This window comes from Petaurus breviceps, unplaced genomic scaffold (assembly GCF_028583685.1).
Source record: "Petaurus breviceps papuanus isolate PSGF00001 unplaced genomic scaffold, PetGlider_PUasm1.0 90625, whole genome shotgun sequence".
Lineage (NCBI taxonomy): Eukaryota > Metazoa > Chordata > Mammalia > Diprotodontia > Petauridae > Petaurus > Petaurus breviceps.
This window is the reverse complement of record NW_027187289.1, coordinates 5,101,828-5,121,795: the sequence shown is the minus strand read 5'-3', so window position 1 is coordinate 5,121,795 and position 19,968 is coordinate 5,101,828. Positions and strand designations below refer to the sequence as shown.

The 19,968-nt window shown below is 36.6% G+C and overlaps 1 protein-coding gene across 1 annotated transcript in view; it reads left to right on the top strand.

The window, feature by feature from the left end:
* The window catches only part of NALCN (sodium leak channel, non-selective), a 558,956-nt gene that overhangs the window by 414,942 nt on the left and 124,046 nt on the right, over positions 1 to 19,968 (top strand). The window contains exons 16-17 of the mRNA XM_069064204.1: positions 8,755 to 8,891; positions 10,831 to 10,972. Coding sequence (XP_068920305.1) covers positions 8,755 to 8,891; positions 10,831 to 10,972 — 279 coding nt within the window. The remainder of the gene's footprint in view (positions 1 to 8,754; positions 8,892 to 10,830; positions 10,973 to 19,968) is intronic.

The window sequence follows — 19,968 nt, the reverse complement described above, 5'->3', positions numbered from 1 at the left end:
CATAAGTACTACTGAGATAACACATGTTACTAACTAGGCCCATCATTGTGGGGAAAAAAAGTTGCTTTACATGGGATTTGGATGAGATGTTTTTGATATTATAACATGCAAGAGATAAAAAGAAAGAAAGCAGTAATAGCTGACATGCTAGAAGAGACTAGTCAAATTTTTACATGGGGGATATATTTCAATAGGTCAATGAATCTGTGATCACATGGATTTAGTTACAACTTGTCCCAGTGATGATTGTAACCAATCCAGCTACACACACCCTCTCATTCTCTAAAACAGGTTTTCTTAACATTTTTTTGTATCATGCACACCTTTGGCAGTCTGATGAAGCCTATTAATACTTCAGAATGTTTTTAAATGCATGAAATAAAGTAATAACTACAAAAGAAGCCAGTTATATTGAAGTACTTGTCATGTGGACCCCAAGTTAAGATTCCTTGCCCTATGTTTTGCATGGATCTTTCACAAGGGGGACTATCCAATGTGCTAGAGTTCTCCATTTAAATATTTTGCAAATTCCTTAGTATACAAGTATATGAACCATCAACTTCTCACCCTTAGGATAGTCATCTAAATTTATCTGCTACACAGGTCATTTAGCAACTCTTTATTGCTTTTCCCCAAAGCAGCTATTTCCAAAACTTTTATACTCTCTTCAAACCCCCAATTTCTCAGTTTACCCAAGGAAGATGAGCTTATCTTTTATTTTACTGATTTTACTGATAACATTAACTTTACCTGATTTAAACCCCTTCAATTTCTCACCAACCTGAAATCACTGTTTTATACCCATTTTTATTCTTTTCTCCTTCCCTCTTTACTCTGAGGAGAGAAGCCCTTCTATCCAAAGAAAACTAACATTTCCACCTATGACTGTCATCTCACTCCCTCCAGACTCCTCTAGACTGGATTATTCTCATTCCTTGTCCTGATACTTTCCTCGCCCACCTCCATGCATTTGTGCTTGCCATGATCTATAGGTGGAAGAAACATCCTCCATAGCACTTCAGTTGTTAAAAATCCCTCTCTCCCTTCAAGATTCAATCCAAGGGCCAATTTATCTATGAGTGTTTCCTTGAACATTACCTGCAGATAGAGGTCATCTCCCCCCTCTTAAAATCTCTGACACCTTTCTCTTTGACACTTTCTGTGTACTTATCTCATTCAAATTTTATAATTATTCATTTATCTGTCTTCTATCACTACAATATTATGAACCATAGGGTGCTGAAAGCATTGTATGATTTCTATCTAAGTTGCTAGTATAATGCCTTCTACAAAATATAAACTTATTGTATGTTGGAATGAATTGAATTATTTCTAATAGTCTTTTATCTCCAGATCTGTCCTTTCCAAAGTTCTAAATATCTTATGGAGATCTCCACCTGCATATTCCACCAATGCTTCAAAATCTACATGCTCAAATTGAAATTAATGTCTCTCAAAGTGCCCTTCTTCTGATATTCTATTAATGACAGCATTTGTCACATAAACTACAAACATCTGACATCATTGACTCTCTAACCTTACTCCCTATATGTCGATAGTCACCTAAGGCTCTTCAATTCTGTTTTCACAACTTTTCTTTTCAATTCCCATTTATACTTTCCAAATTACCTTTCACACAGACTGTTGCAATAGCCTCCTAATTAATCCCTTATCCCATCTTCCCTTTAATCTATCCTTACATGCTTCTGCCAGATTAATTTTCTTTAAATATCTCTGTTGTCTTCCAAACTAAGTACACCTTCTTGAATCTGAAATTACCAGCCCTCCATAATCTGACTCTAATTTACCAATCCCACTCTTATTTCACATAAATTCTTGTCATGTCTCCTATGTTTCAGCCCAAATTGAACTATACACTACTCTACAAACTCTTAATTCATGTTTAATGAATGTTTGTTGAATTGAATTGTATTACCTGTACCACAGCAAGTCTGACCCACTTATTATTGCCATTTTTATTGTTAATATTTATCTAATAAAACCATTTATCACTTTGTCTTTGTAAATCCAATGTCTGGCTTAGTTTCTAGCATATAGTAAGCCCTAATTGAATTGAATCCTGCATCAGTCCAGGGCAAATTTAAAGATAAAACTGAAATGTTGATTTTTTTTTCCACCTGAGGAGAGCTATATCTCAAAGAAACTTATTTTCTTGATTAGTTAAGTTCCAAGTCCCTTCTAGCCTCTAGATTTTACATTCTTTCCTAGTGAATCAACCACCTACCGAGAAATCCTATTATACACCTGGGATATAACTCTAGTCATTCAGGGTCAAAGGAAATCCTCTCAAGAATTATCATGCTGAAGAAATCTGCCCATCTAGAAATGTGAATATGATTTTGTGCCTCAGCAGTAAAATCTTGTTTAGCTGATATTCTGTGAACTGGAAATTTGTTTTAACCAGCACTTAAACACATCCAAAGTATGTTTTGAATCATCAGATAGTAATTATTTTCATTGTTGTTTTAGTTTCAGTGTATTTTCCTAGAACCTGACTCTTTGAACATCAATAATCAGTTTGTATGGTAACCCTTAACTAGTATATTTCAGTAACTTGACCATACCATTTTTCAAGTGTTCTTACTAGCAATTTACTGTCTGTTAATTCTGAAATGTTTTTAAGTAGTAATACTTTTAGCTTTAATTTTTTTTTAGTTGTAAAGGATTTTTTTTCTTTTCTGCTTCCTCAATAAAAGAGGGGGGAAAAGAAATATAAAACCCTTGGGACATATAAGCATAGTCAAAGAAAATAAATTCCCACAAAAATGTATTTTCCTGCATATTTAGTCCATTACTGATTCATGAGTTAGGCAGCATTTTTCATAATCAGTCTCCTGGAATTAGGGTTGATTATTGCATCAACCAGAGTTTGTAAGTCAATCAGAATTGTTTGTTTGAACAATAGTGATGTTATGGTGTAAGTTGTTCTCCTGCTTCTGCTCACTTCACTATGCATCAATTCATTCCAATCTTCCCAGGTCTCTCTGAAACTCTTCATTTCTGACATCACAATATTATTCCATTACATTCACATGCCATAATTTTTTCAGCCTTACCTCAAATGAGAGGAACCGCCTTAGTTTCCTGTTCTTTACTGCTATGAAATTTCCATCTTAACCTTTTTATAGTCTTCTTCCTCTCTAGTCTGGTTTTATATATTTACCTCCATTTTCTTTATTTTTACCTTCTATTTATATACTCTCACCACTCCTGACTGTTGTTTTTTCTTTAATATTTTCATTGAAGAATAGTTTCTTTAATCTTGACTTTTTTCATATTTTTATTGGTTAGCTTCTCTACTGTCAAGTTGTTTTTTTTTTAAGTTTGACAGTATCAAATGGTATAATAGAATTTTATATTTTATGACATTTTGGGGTGCTATTTCACTATCATCCCTTTTCTTGTCAAAACATTAGTAATAGCCTTATTTCATATGATAATTGTTTCAGTATTTATATACATAAAGTAAAATAAACAGATATGCCCTTGCCCAAGAGGTACAATAAATTGAAAGTCCTGGATCTAATTTTGGCTTTATCACATGGTAGGTGGAAAACCTTACACAAATAGCATAGACTCTCTGAGACTGAGTTTCATCTACAAAATGTACATGGTAATATTTGTACAGACTACCTGTTATGGGAATGGGAATCTGAAGATCTTCCCTGCCCCTTGGCCCTTTGATAGGCCTACGTGACTCTGAGAACCTTCCCTGATTTGAAAATATACTCTGCCCCCTAAGAGGCTGAATGTAATCACATGGAGCCTTGTTTTTCAGGAATGCCCACACCTTTGTACTTTGTGATTGGGCAAGAGGGTTATGACATTCTATGACCCAGTAGAAGGCTATATATACCCTGATGTAAGGTTTTGCTTTGGGGCTCATTTTGGAAAGAGTTGAGTGATTTGGCCAGATGAGACTCTGGGCAGCCATTGAGCCCCCGGCTTTGAAAACCCAGATATTAGTGCTTCCCTCTCTGGTAACTAACTAGGTATGGATATAATGGTCAGACAGCTGGAAGCCTGTCTACTGAATTCTGTTATTTTCTACTGTAACTTCTGTTTATATTCTCTGAAGTTCAGGGTGTTGACTTTTTCCCCTTAACTAGGTAAATAATACATGTAAGTCTGTTAACCCATTTTGAGTTGCTTTCCTTTAGAAAAGCAGATCTAAGAACCTGTGCTAGCAGCCACCCTGAGTATGTGAGGGTGCTTGCTGCTACACTACCTCACAGGTTTGTTGTATAAAAAAAAAATCTGTATAGATGTTAAAGTGTCATATAAACCACATCTATGCTTACCCCAAAGGGCACCATTGTAGATAGTATATAAAAGACATAAACATAACCATTGAAAAAATAGTAAGTTATTTGCATCAAGTAAAACAAAAATTAATTTCATTTTCTAGAGTGGTGAATTATGGGAGTCATATGACACAGATATTTATATAGGAGTGGCCATAAAAGTTCCCAGCTATTGTAATTATAAAAAATCATTCAAATTCTGCTTTCTACTCCCTTCTTTCTCAAGGCAAAATTTCAGATGTGCCCTTTTACCTTTAGTTAGTTGAAGAATAAAAGAGTTCTCAGAAAATGGGGGGAGAGGAAATTAGGAAAGGGATAAGAGCCTCTTTTCTTCCACTCAGAGTAATAATTAGAGTGGGACAGGCCAGCAGGCAGGGCTTCTTCCCATACACTGACATGGGAGGCAGGGAGTCACTCCATCCTCCTTGCTAGCAATTTACAAACCACTGTTCTTGTGCCTCGAATTCCTCTGCTATCCTATGTTAACTCAAACATTAAAAGGGAAGGTAGTACTGAGAAAGGACAGGGGAATGGTACCAGGATAGGAAAAGTATGGGGAAAGGCTACCCCCATTCTAATGTTACTGCATTAACCCCTTCTCTTATGAGGTTTGAGGAGGAAGATATTCCCAGGGAATAAGAGAAGGTATGAATCATTAGGTCACTGGTGGTGGAAGTGATATGAGGAGAAATAATGCACATAAGGTCACTTCAAAGTCCTAAACACTAGCTTCTTTGAGGAAGTAGAGAGGCTTCTCTTTACAGGTACTGCCAGTAGGCTAGGACCTCTGCCAAAACCTGGCTCATAGAGATGGGAATTTTTTAGGGAGCACTCATACATTCCGCAGGAAGGGAGAGGAGATATCCAGAGAGTCAAAGCTGGGGAAGAGTGCTTCCAACAATACCTTTCTATGGATGCTTCTGCCTTTCCTATCGGGGGGAGCTTTTCTTTTCCTCAGTATTTTATACTTCCAGTCTTCTTAGGCTTTTTCTATGGTTAGAACTCTGTTATGAGGAAGATGGGGCTGAACATTGAAAGAGGAGCCTGGTGATCACTCTAGGAGATATTTAAGGGATGATAAACATCTATTAAAGTTCTCAAATGTGAGAAAGTTGAAGAGAAAAAGGAAGACTGTGAGCCAGGTGCTGAACTCCTTAAGAAAGGAAAGATACAGGAAGACCTGGTCTAATATTCCACCTTAGGCACTATAGCTGAGTGACCGCAAACAAGTCACCTAATCACATTCAGTCTTAATTCCTCATCTGTAAAATAGGGATGTTAATACCTGCACCATTCACTAATACCAGTAATATTTACTTCAAGTGTTGTAAAGTTCAAATGAGATCATTGAGTAAAGAAGTGGTGTCAAAGTGTAAAGCCAAGCACAAACAGCTTTCCAGAGGACTGCTGCTGTAAACAGCTTCAAAGTTCTGATTACACAGTATAGTGAACTCTTTATTTATTCAGCAGTAAATTAAGACAAAATGTTCACAGAAATCCAAGTATAGCATTCAAGATGTTATGACATAACAACTTATCACTAAAATGGCCACATAGTTTTCACCAAAGTGGCCACATAGTTTCAAATAAAGTACAATCATTTAGTTAGTCCTTAATTCACTAATCCTTAAGGAGGTTTATCTCCTTAATGGATACAAAGTACAAAGGTCAAAGTTCTCCACCCCTAGGTCACAGTAAATCATAATCTTCTCAGTCAGCATCAGGTACCCAAGAAATGATCTTTTCATCTTGACTTGAGGCTGGCTCTCGGCTTCCATGCTTCCTCCTCCATGTTCCCAACTCCTGCCCAAATCTGCCCACCTACCACCTGGATTCAAGGGCAGGCTGATCTCAGTTCTTCGTCCAGATTCTTATCTAGTTCTTTGTCCAGTTCCTTGTCCAGTTCCCATTCCATATTGAAATTAGTGTACAGTCCACCTCAAGTCCTTCACAGTTCCTGTTTCTGGGAAGGAAAAGCTTTATAGAGCCACAATAATATGCATACACATTGTTGGCACCATCATCAATTCACTATCTGCCTGTGAAATCAACACAAACCCACCAACAAGGTCTGAGGACTCAGCACAAACAATCAACATAGAAATCAGCAAAGACCCACAAACAAAGACCAAGAGGTCAATATAAATCATCAGCAAAGTCCCAGGACCTTCAAAATCCTCTTCCAGGACTTCTGTTGAATAGACAATCAGAAAATCCTCTTTCAGGGCTTCCAGTAAGATCCCAGGGCTTCTATAAAATGTATCACAAACAAACATCAACACAGACATAACAAACATAGAGTGCTGGATTACCACAAGTTTTCTCCTTCTCCACCATAAGAGCTCCCTTCTCAGTTCTGCTTTCTCCACCCTGGGTCTCTCCTTATAGATGGTCATTAGCTCCTCCCCTTCCTGTTGCAGGAGTTCACAAGTTTTGGGGTTCACAACTTGTGGGGTTCACAAGTTCTGCTTCTCAATCATGGGCAAGGCTCAGAAGAAACTTGAACTGAAACAAGGTGTCAACTAAATAGCTAAAACAAAGTGTTAACTAATTCTTTGCTTGCCATTTCACAAAGTCCAATAGAAATGGAGCTCCTTAACTATATATAAGGATCCCTACCAGCTTCATATTAACTTAGAAAATCACATATTACAATTATCTATATTCTATTGCATTTTTATTTATTAACTGTTTCCCAATTATATTTAATCTGCTTCTGGCCCTACTCAGGAGTGTTACAGACTACATATTTGACACTTTTGGTGAAAAGCATTTTGCAAACCATATAGCCATATAAATGTCAGTTATTATATTATTGACTGTATGTGGTGATAATATAGATGGATTGAGTAAACCCCACAAAGTGATTAAGGACTGGATTTGTAATTTCATTGATATAGACAACTTTAGGATCGGAAAACTCTGCCAATACAAGTTAGCACATTTTATGCAATTTAGGAATGTCTTAGAGAGGGATATGTATATTAATAAAGTACATACATATATTCATATACATGTGTGTAGGTGTCTATATGTGTATATATACATATATGTAGTACATAATCATGTAGTACAAACTTTTTAAGGGCTATCTGATTTCTTAAGCATTTAGTCTGATTTTATACCCCCTGAGACTTTTTTGCTCCCCAATTCTAACAACTATGTATTTGATAGATTTCTGTTGTTTACTTTTGACAAAAATAGAAATATTTCAATTCAGTGATACATTAAAAATAAGAGGAAGCATGAATTAGTGAATAGGAAGATGGCATTGAACTTAGACAGACCTGAATTCAAATCCTGACCCAGACACAGACACTGGCAGTGTGACTTAGAAATAGTCATTGAACTTCTCAGTCCTACTTCCTTCCCTCAAATCTCCAATACTATTAACTTCACAATGGGTAGGCTAAAGGCAGATAGGTGGCACAGTAGATAGAGCTCTGGACCTAGTAGGAAGACCTGACTTCAAATACTGTCTCAGACATTTATTAGCTTTGTGGAAAAAGACCTGGAAAAGTCACTAAATCAAACAATAAGCATTTTTTAAAATGCCTACTATGTACCAGGTAGCATACTAAGCATGGATATAAAAGGATATAAAATCCATACTAAGTGGATATAAAAAGGCAAAATATGGTGCCTGTTCTCAAGGAGCTAACAATCTAATGAAGGAGAGAACACAGAAACAGCTATGTTAAAAAAAAAAAACTATATACAGGATAAATTGGAAATAATCAAGAGAGGAAAGGTGCTAGAATTAAAGGTGTCCACAAAGCTTTAGTATCCTCATCTGTAAAATGAAGAAAATAGTAAAGCCTCCCTCCCAGGGTTGTTGTGAGTATAAAAATGAGACTATTTGTAAAGTGCTTTCCAAAGCTATAAAACTATATAAATGCTAGTTATTATATTATTATTAATCTGCATTGGTAAAGTGAGTTCCTCATCAGGAGCTTCTTATACCAGGGAAATCAAAGTTCTAATAAAAATGTTTAAACAATAAGGTGTGTGTGTGTGTGTGTGTGTGTGTGTGTGTGTGTGTGTGTGTGTGTAATATATTTGGGATATAAATCTGGATTTTTGAATATTTAGGATATATATTTGGAAATGACACCAAAGTAAGCAATATATTTTTTCAATGTTAAGTAAACAAAAGAGTAAACCAGAATTGTATTTACAGTACTTTTAAGAGGTTTACATCTGAAAATAAAAATGCAAGCAATTTCTCTCTTCTTATAGACTTTTACATGTCTTTTTTCTAGATTTTTGCTTTACAGAATTTCAGCGTCTCACTGCACATAGCACTTGTGGCAGTGCTTGGAAGGTCTTTGCTGCCATCTTATGTTTCGTTGTGTGATTACTCTTATTGCTTTATTGATTATAACTCACTAACCTACAGTTACTGATAACCCTTCATTCCTTTCTTTAGTTGAAGCAAAGTGAAGCAAATGCAGACACCAAGGAAAAGCTCCCTTTGCGCCTACGTATCTTTGAAAAATTTCCCAATCGACCACAAATGGTGAAAATCTCAAAGCTTCCTTCAGATTTTACAGTTCCTAAAATCAGGTATTTTCCTTATTTGTGTTTTTTTAGATTCGTAGACAAAGTTCATTTCAGATCTGGTTTTAAGTTCTTTATCTCAAATTCAGGAACATATTTATATGTGTATGTGTGTATACCCATATAAAATTCTATACTATGTAATATAGTATAGAATTGTATATGTATATAGATGTATTTTAGTAAATAATTGTATACATATATATAAACATATTCCTGAATATTTCACTTTCTGAATATAAATGAAAATATATATGTATGTATATATACATGTATATACATGTATTTGTATATAAAAAGTACACATATTTACAATTAGAGGAAAAAAGCATTTTTGAAATATTTTAAACATTTCTTCAAATTTCTTTTACCCCTCAGAAAGGTAGCCTGGAGCTTTACAGAGCGTATTTGGCATGGAGTCAAGAATGCAATTCATACCCTCCTTAAAGGTTCACAATATGTGAGCCTAAGCCACTTCACCTTTCATGCTCATTTCTCTCATCTTTAAAATAAGATTAAATGACATAATATATGTAAATCAATTTGTAAACCACAAAGTTCAATAGAAGAACTAGCTATTATTACTTACCTTTGGAAATGCAAACTTGCCATTGGTCTAGAAAGACCCCAATAAACAAAACTGACACACAAAGTAGCTGATGGAGTTCTGTTTCTTGCACCTGGATGAGGGACTCTTTGCTACAGACCAGAAAATAATTGGCCTTTCTCTTGAGACTGTCACTTGGTTTGGGGCTAACAAAAAAGTACAAGACTACTTTCAGTTTCACCAAAAAAAAGTATATTGGAAAAATCACAACCACTGTCAACATGACTTGGGGGTGGAGGGAGGAAGGCAGCTGACGGGGTGGGGGGTGTAGAAGCAACTGTAAAGTGGAAATCACATATTTTAAAGAGGATCAAAATACAATCATTGGATATGGTACAGTGGAAAGAAGATTGGCTTTCCAGTCAGAGGACCTGGATTCATATCTTGCCTCTGAGGTTTACCATCTGTGTGACCTTGGTAAGTTATATGACCTTGCTGTGTCTTAATAATGAGATTGGATTAGATGGCTGCTTATATTCCATCTAGCTCTCATTCTATGATCCTCTTGGTTAAAGATAATGGAAGGGGGGATGATTTATTTTTAACTCCTCACTACATTTGACAAGTTTTGATTCCATGATATTTAAAATTCAAATAAAAGTCTTTTTATATTCATAATAAACATGCTACCCAAATAAAAATGTGAAGAATAAGATCATTATGATGAATATAAATTAGATACTTTAGTGGCTGTTTTTGTAGATGAAGCTTGATACATTCTTCTCTAAGTGGGAATTAATAAGTAAAGTGAATTTTCATTTTTCAAGAACATTATTTACCCATAATATATGCATATACTACAAATCCTCCCTGCTTATACTTTCTGTGATTTAAAGTTGGTAATTTTGTTCATGTTTCTGAGCAAAAAATATCTTGAAGAGATATTAAAATCCCCCTTAGTTACTAATTCACCCTTATAAATTCAAATGTGGTGCATTCCGCAAGGACTGCATCATTGTATTCTTTTAATGAGGCAACTTCTATAAAAGGAATTCCTGTATCAGGTGGGAGGTTTGACAGATGACCCCAAGATCTCTCCTAACTCTCAGATTCTGCAAATCTGTAACTATTGCTAGAACAGATTTTTTTGAAACACCATCCACTGCAGAATATTACTGCAAAAGAAAAAAGAATGTCTGAGATGTTATCAAAGAGAACACTGGCCAAAGAGTAAGTCTTTCAAAATCTAGGCTTCTTGTTTCTTTGCAGTCTGTGTGGGTCTCCTTTTTCCTCCCCTGCTTTGTCTAAGCAAGTCTTTAACAGGCATGTCATTCCAGAAAATGGGCATTCATTCTTTCTTTTCATTGTGTTTGACATCTCTTTGGTTTGTTTACAAAGGGAAAGCTTTATGAAACAATTCATTGACCGCCAACAACAAGACACAAGCTGCCTCTTACGTAGACTTCCTTCAGCTTCATCTTCATCCTGTGATCATTCCAAGAGATCAGCAATAGAGGACAACAAATACATCGACCAAAAGGCAAGTAACACTGTCTCAACCAAATTTGCTTTTAAGTCCACTTGTTCTACTTTAAGAAAATACATGCAGTCATTCTGTTTGGCCCCAGGATCCAATTGCTCAGACTCATTGGGAACCATATGACATAGCAGGATAATTTAGGTGGAATGAAAAGAAATCAAACCACAAGTTGAGTTCAAAATGTGCTTTTCTGTGCTTCTGTTTATGCCTAGTGAGAGCAGCCTGGAAGAATATTAGGACTAGAGAATTACTTTTTAAATTTAGGAATATTCCCTTTGCTATACTCATTTCCTTACAATTGAAAGCAGAATTGAGGAGTGTTCCTAGGAGGCAGAAGAAGGGGAAAATCAATCAAGGTACACATAGGTATAGAGCTTTTTTATTTTTTTTTTCAATTAACCAGCAGGCATTTGTTAAGCACTTATGCTGTTCTAAGCACTGTTCTAAACATTGGACATACAAAGGAAAAAAAGAAGTAAAAATAACCTCTGTTCCCAAAGAGCTTATGACATAACAGGGGTTGAAAACATGTAAGTCTACATAAGATATGCACAGAATAGACGTAGAGTTATCTTAAAGGGGAATGCACTAGCAACAGTAGCACAGGCTTCTGAAACCATTTCTTCTGAAGGCATTTAAACTGAATTTTAACTAAATCCAGGAATTCTAAGAGATTGAATTAAAGAAGGGGAGCATTCCAGACTGAAGACAGGCAAGGTAAAGCCACAGAAATGGAACAAGTAAGCCAGTAGGAATGGATCTTAGGGTTCATGGAAAGGGGTAATATGTATTAAGACTGTAAAGGTAGGAAGGGGTCAGGTTGTGAGAGGCTTTAAATGCCAAACAAAGGGCTGCATATTTGATCCTGGAATTAACTCCATAGAGGCAACATGATCAGATCTATAGTGCAGGAAAATCACATTGACACCTTTGTGGAGGGTGAATTTAAGTAAGGAAAACCTTAAGACAAAGGCTAATTAAAAGGTTATTGTAGTAGCCCGTGGGAAAGGATATGAAGGCCAAAACCATGGCGATGGATAAGTGGAGAGAAAGGGAGGAATATAAGAAAAATGAAACATGAAACATTTATTTGTTTTTCAGTCATTTTTTAGTCGTGTCTGCCTCTTTGTGGCCTCATTTGGGGTTTTCTTGGCAAAGATACTGGAGTGGTTTGCCATTTCCTTCTCCAGCTCTTTTTATAGATAAGGAAACTGAAGCAAACAGGGTTACGTGACTTGCCCAAGGTCACATAACTAATCAGTGTCTGAGGCTACATTTGAACTCAGGAAGATGAGTCTCCCTGACTCCAGGTCCAGCACCCTATGCACTGTGCCACCCAGCATCCCCAGAAGTTAATGCAATCTTGGGCTGTATTTAGAGAGGTTGTATCTTTCAGTTATAAAGGGGTCATAGTTCCTCTGTACTCTACCATGTTCAGACTACAGCTGGTCATTTTGTTTCATTCTGAGCACATTTAAGGAAAGACATTGATTATTAGGGGCAGCAAGGTATCCCAATAGATATGGTACTAGGCCCAGAATTGAATTCAAGTCTAGCCTCAGACACTTACTAGCTGTGTGATGTTGGGAAAGTCATTTTACCTCTGTTTCCTCATCTATAAAATGGGGATAATAACAGCAAACTATTTCCCAGGATTGTTATGAGGATCCAACAACATAATAATTATAAAGTACTTAGCACAGTATCAGACACATAGTAAATGCTATATAAATGTTAGTTGTTATTTATTAGTTATTACTATAATATATAATAATAAGTTAACTATTATTATTATCCAGAAAGTATCCAGATGAAAGTGATCAGAAATAGTAAAAGGCTTTCAGGTTTAGGTTGTATAAAGTCATTTGAAGGATTATGGAATGTCTTGTCTGGGGAGGAGAAGACATGAAAGCTATCTTCAAATATTTGAAAACCTGTCATGTGGAAGACAAATTAAATTTTGTTCTGTTTAGCCACAGATAAGAGATCTGAGAATAAGGGAAAGAACTTAAAATGAGGCAAATTTAGGCATAGTATAAGGAAAACTTCCCCACCAGTTAGAACTCATTGAAAGTGGAATGTGCTGATTCATCAGTTACTGGATTTCCCTTCATTAGAGGTCTTCCAGCAAAGGCTGAGTGAGGAAATTCTTTTTCAGATATGGGTTGGACTAAATGACTACTGAGGTTCCTTCCAAACCTCAATTTCTTTGTTTCTGTACTTCATCTCATTCACTTTTTTATATTGAGAAAAGTAATCATAAAACCTATTCATCAAATATTGTGTGTTTGTATGTACTTTGTTTTCAAAGAAGACTATGACATCAGGAAAATGATGACTTGTCTTGCAGTTGACTTTGATTTGAGTGGGGGAGGGCTGTGCACTTTATCCTCCAGAGTCATCGGGGTCCAGTGGCCAGATATTTATTAGGAAGACTAGAGATGTCCCAGGATACATTGGGAGACCCTGGCTGTTTTAGACTAAGGCCTTTTCAGGTTCTCACTTTGAGTGAGAACCATTCAATGAATAGGTCTCTTTAAGAAGTGAGTTAAGGGATGGCCCCTTTAATTTAAAAAAAAAACAAACAAACTGGGAGGGGAACACCCTCAGGGTTGCTGGTCAAAAGAGAAACAATTACTATTGATAGCCACTCTGAGCCAGGAGGGCCAAAAAAATAGCCATTAAGTGGAGCTTGGACAGGGAACTATTGTGGTCCAATATACGAACTCCAGAGTGAAATGGAGAGAGAGAAAGAGAGACACAGAGAGAGAGACAGAGACAGAGACACAGAGAGAGAGAGAGACAGAGAGAGACAGACAGACAGACAGAGACAGAGGAGAGAGAGAGACAGAGAGACAGACAGAGAGAGAGAGAGAAAGAGAGAGAGACAGACAGACAGAGAGACAGAGACAGAGAGAGAAAGAGAAAGAGAGAATAATGAAAATGTACTTTAATTCTATTCTATCAGTCAGGAACTATTACTTCTGCGTCCGCAGGTATGGCTGGGGTGCTATGCCCACTCCCTATTTTTTGCCCTGGCATGAGGATTGAACTAGTTTCAGTCCAGGGAACCTTTCTTCTAATGAGAAAGGGACTAGGATCCTTGTCCTCATACCTTTTAACCTGTTAAATCCCCAGTCCAGTGTCTAGCAATTTTACTTACAATTTCTTCTTTTTTCTTTATAATTTTTTTTACTTTACAATTTTATTTACACCTTTGAATATGTCTCACATTTCAGTATCCCCTTTCCCTCCCCACCAAAAAAATGAGAGTAAAAGATATTGAATGTACAATATGAATCAGTTATGAGGCACGTAATTTATTCCTGCATATAAAAGAAATGCTAAGCATTAAAGAGTCACTAATACAAATTTGACTCCCCCATCACCCCACCAAAAAAACCTTAAGAGAGAATAAAGCAAATTCAATAACTTGAAACTACTGTTTCAGTCTTCTGTGAGACTGATAATTTAAACCTCATCAGAACATAAAACAGTTAACAAGACATCCTAACAAGAATTAGCCATTTTATATTATGATTTATTTGACTCTTCACTGCACCAAAATTGTCTTCTGGTAAAACAACTAGACTTGGGTCAGTCCTCTCCAGCAGCAGGATCTTCTCCTGTCAGGTGGCTCCACTTATTAGACCCAGGATGTCCAGATGGCTCAGTCACTTCCATGCTTAGACACATGCCCCTTGAGAATGGTGTTCAATCACATGCACAAAGAGGAAAAGGCAGCGTGGTGATGTTCTTCTCCAGGGGTTTACCATATTGATGCCAGGCTTAGTGCTGAGAGTCATTTAGCTATAGCCTTGCTCAGTAGCTCCAAATTACTGAACCCAAATGATCTACCAAGTCACCACATGGCCAGAAGCTTTCTCCAAAGATCCAGTGTTGTATGACTGAACTATGGAGAGCCAACTCTATGCCATGCTTTGTAGATAACCCAGTAGGTCAAATCATCCATTTTATCCTAAAATCATGACATATTCAGAGTTTAAAAATTAGGGGAAATTAGAGTCAGAAAACAACTTGATCAAAGCCTCAGAAATCAAATTAATGGGGAGGCTAGGTGGCACAATAAATAGAGCACCGGCCCTGGAGTCAGGAGGACCTGAGTTCAAATCCGGCCTCAGACACTTAACACTTACTAGCTGTGTGACCTTGGGTGAGTCACTTAACCCCAATTGCCCTGCCTTCTCCCCTCTAAAAAGCAGAAAAAAGATAATAAGAAATCAAATTATTACCTATTTACTACTAGAAATCTTTTTAAGTAAGTCTTTGGTGTTAAACTGAGACAAAAATACTATCAAATTTATACTTTCAAACATGATAGAATCTACCTCCCCCCCATTTTCAAGGGAAGCAAACACTCATGAGGCATTGTGACATAGGGAATAAGTTGACAAATTTATACTCCATAAGACTTGAAAGTTAATTCTGTGATACTTATTAGCTCCACATGTAAATCTTTGAGTCTCAATTTTCTGATCAGTATGAAGAGAATTATCCTTTACAGGGTTGTTTTGAGCCCAGGGGAGATAATATATTGAAATAATTGTGCAAATTTCCAAAAATTCCACATTGTCATTTCTTCCCTTGAAGGTTAAAAAGATTAAATATGATTTCATAAAGAATAGACATCAGTTTTCAAGGAGTAGCTTTGCGATCTTATTGCTTTTTAAGACTTCAGCACTAAAGACTTTTATATTCACATTGGGTTTTGGCCACAAGAAAATTAAATGTAGTCATTTCTTTATCTCTTGTTACTCACCCTATAGGCCAAAAGGAAGTGAAGACTAAGGACTGAGTTTTCCTATAGTCTCAAGGTTTAAGCCTCTGGTTTAAATGTACTTTTTGCATAAAAAAAATGTAAACTTTCTTCTTCACAGACATAAAATTTTATTTTAATGGTCTTATTTTTATATTCTAGATTTACCTTTTTTGAAATAATAAAGAATAGTCAGCTAAAATAATTATTATTTCTAAAATATAGGAAGATAGACAACTAAGTATATTGCTTGGAGGTGCCATAAATATTGTCCCACATTATTTAGCTGAAGTACCAGTATGTGTTAGACAGCTAAGTGTCTGAAAGATCTAGACCTGTTTTTAGACCTTGGGTTGTTCTTCAACTTACAAAATATGTTTTTGAAGTTTATTTGCAAGTTATATAAGTTGAATATGTTTCCTAATGAATGAATATTTTCCTAAAGGAATGATGCAAATGACCTAGAGTATTATAAAAACCTAAACACTAATTATAACATTGTTTCTATCAGAAATGAGCATGCCAGGAACTCAAACACATTCTTTCAATGTCCTTAATTGCCTCAGCAACTGTGAGAATGAAAACCTTGAGATGTGAGTGGAAACTCTGAGATGTGTTGATCCCAAGAAGGGAATCTCCAAAGTAAAATTTAAGGGATATTCCTTGCATCATTTAGAATCTGGTGGAAATAGATTTGAGAAGGGGAGCTAGGTTGCACAGTAGATAGAGCACTGACCCTGGAGTCAGGAGGACTTGAGTTCAAATGTGGCCTCAAACATTTGACACTTACTAGCTGTGTGACCCTGGACAAGTCACTTGCCCCAATTGCCTCCAGAAAGAGAAGGAAGGAAGGAAGGAAGGAAGGAAGGAAGGAAGGAAGGAAGGAAGGAAGGAAGGAAGGAAGGAAGGAAGGAAGGAAGGAAGGAAGGAAGGAGGAAAAAGTAGATCTGATAAATAATACAGTAAAATTGGTAGGGTTCACCTTAGAATCAAGAAAACCAGCATTCACATCCCACCTCTGGCAAAGACCAGTTGTGTAAATACAATCAAGGCAGTGAATTTCTGAGTGCCCCATCCTCATCAGTAGAGTAAGCTCCCTACATTGATGAAATCTCAGGTCCAATTTAAAAAACAAAAATAAAACTCAGTTTTCCTCTTAGTCTCCACTTCTCTGCTTTATCACTAGTTTTCTCCTGTCCCAAATCTGAGATGATGGAGACTTTTCCTTATACCAATCTGCAGTATCTCCAGGAATATCTGGAACAAATAATATCAGTGAAATGAAATGCATTAGTTCTGGGTAAAAAACAAGATCAGGAGATGATAGATTTAAAGCTGTAAGGAACCTTAGGAAAAATAAGTGGGATGCAGGTATAAGCTTTTTAGAATTCGTGCAATTGCCTATATGGAAATCATCTGAAAGAGTTAAAAAATCAAAATTACATTCAATTTTAACTCAGTAGGAACTACTCTTGGGACCCTGAATAAAATTAATTTGCCAAAGAGAGGCTGAGATATTTCTACTGGCATGTCAAATTACAGCGGCCTTATGAAATGCCAGTCTGTGCATTTCAGGTGAAGCATTCTTCACTTTATTAACATCCTCCAGCAGCACTTTTTAGGGTAAAATATGCTCTTTTGTCCTCAATGCTTAGGGAGAAGTGAAAAGAGAACTCCTTAGCCAGTTTATCCATGACACTTACAGCAACAACAAAATAGATTTCTTCCCCTGATCATATTACCCTTAGGTTAGAAAATTCTATCCACCTCTGTGTGGAAGGGAATCACTTTTTCTCTTGATGAAGAAACATCAAGCCCTCAAAAAAACTGAAGGAAATCAGTGAGAGAAAAAAAAAAAACAAAGTGCTGGTCAAAAATGGCAGAAAATGGAGGGAGGGAGCTTATGTTAGGGAAGATTTTGTCAGAGTAATTACTCTGGCTTTTAGTAGTAACAAGCAGTTACCATGGCAACTCCACATCCCTGGCAAGCTCTTTTAAAGAAAAAAAAATCCTGTCTTGATTACCTTGATCCCACTTTTGAAACACCTGTCTCTCTCCCTGGAAACAAAAGATTTACCAGTTTCTAACATTCCAGGACCAAAAAGAATAAGAAGTTAGGGTTTATGACTTGGGGTGGGGAAGAAAAGAGGGCAGGGAGGGAGAAAATCCTACCTTGTTTTATTTACTTGTCCCACAGCCTTGACCTTCTGACTGAAGGTCTGACTGAAATGTTCTGAAATAGCAATTTCTACAGTGATTAAGGTTTACCAACTAAAGACAAAGATATGGGTAGATAAAACAAGAGTCTCCTCTTCTCTATGATTGACATAAGTCAAGTGTGTCTCGAGAGTAATTTTTCTTTCATGTAGTAGAAGGTGGCTAGACAGTGTTTCATATAAGATAGAGACCCTCTCTGACCCTTCCCCATATTTTCAAATTTAACCTTAGATTCTTTTATTTTGGGACCCAATACAGCCTATCCCCTTGTTCTGCCTTTATCAGACAAAACATGGAAACAGGTTAAGGTTTCCCATAACCTTTCCAAGCAAACTGGATGTGGCCAGTTGCAATTCCAAATGCTATTTTCAAGGGAAAACCTCCACTGTGCTTTTGAAAGTGGAGTTTAGAAATGTGGGCACCATTAACCACATATTAACTTGTATCATTGCTCTGCCTTACTCAATAGATGTCCAACTTCTGCAGTCACCTCTTCCCATGTTGTCATCCTCATCCCACATTCCCATCTTATCTGGGGGGGGGGGGGGGGTGCTGTGCACCCAGACTAGGAAACTCTCAAATGAGTATCTGGGAAACAAATGAACCACCAAAGAACAGTATCAGCTTAAGACTGGAGGAGGGTTGTAAGCTGCTTCTGTCAGTCCACCCCTTCAGAAAAATACTGCTCTTCCCTTTTGTCCAAGGACACAGCAGCTTGGTTTAGACCCTATAGGCATTTCTCCCTCATTAATAAAATGACAGGATGTGTGGAATCATAAACAGTGTTGAAATCCACCTAAGTAGTTCATGTCACAGTTAAAAACTGACCCTGGGCTGAAGAGAAGAGGCAAAAATATAGCAGATTCATAATTTTGTTTTTGTTTGCTATTCATATTTCCATAGGTGTTGCATTTGGTACTACAGAACCAAAACTTGGATAGTTTTGAGTTTTAATCAAGGAAAAAGTCTTATCCTTGAATGAATGAGCCTTAAGATTAAAGGCTAAACAAAATTATAATATATTGAATTACCGATTGTTTTTTGTCTCTTTGCAGAGAAGAATTGAATTTTTCCCCATGACATTTCTATTGCTTCCTCCTTTCTCTGTTCGGCTTCTCAGTCTATCATAGAAGAGAATTAAGTTGTTCAGGAACGATTTGCTCTCAACAAAGCCGCGGTGATTGCTGTCCAGCGCGTCCAGCGCCTTGCGCTCTTCTTGTTGATTGCATCTTGTTTGATTTGTTCTAGTTACTTCCTAGGTGTCATTTGGTAACCTACTTTGTAATTTTCAGGGCTGGCCTTTTTCCACTCTAAAAATTAGAGTGTTACCATTTTTCTTAGATTTGTATCCTCTAATAACTTACCAAAGTAAGTTAGGGCTTTCATAATAACATGCACAATACATCTTTGGAGAAAGATGGAAAATCACATCACTCAAATCACCATTATATGACATCTCAGGAACTGACAAGAAATTACTATGGGAAGGGGATAGGGAAGTAGTATAGATAATATCAAACAATGGATTATCAGTCTTTTCTTTTTAGCTTGAAAATACATTACTGTCTGCCTATGTTTAGTTATATTAATATGAGAGAGCAAATTTGAGGAGGGGGTTGTTTGCTTTTACTGGACCTGTGATTTCATTTATATAAGGAGCTCCTGACAATAAATAGTTCAATTCAGTATCTATTTTGCAGATAATGGTGATAGAGTTCCATGGGGCACTCAGAAGGTAAACGACACACCCACCATCATACAATCAATATAGGGTTGAGAAAATATTTGAACTCAGGTCTTCCTGCCTATAAGCCCAGCACTGTATCTACTATTCCACGTTTTCAGATAAACATAGATAATTTGACTGGCCACAAATTAGAAGAGAATTCATATTTAGCTTTCATTGTGTTTTTGTTTTTATGTGGATATGTAGATGTGTTTGATCTATGCATTGAACAAAATGATGAAGCCCTGTTTTGAAGACCTGACTCAAGAGTATTTT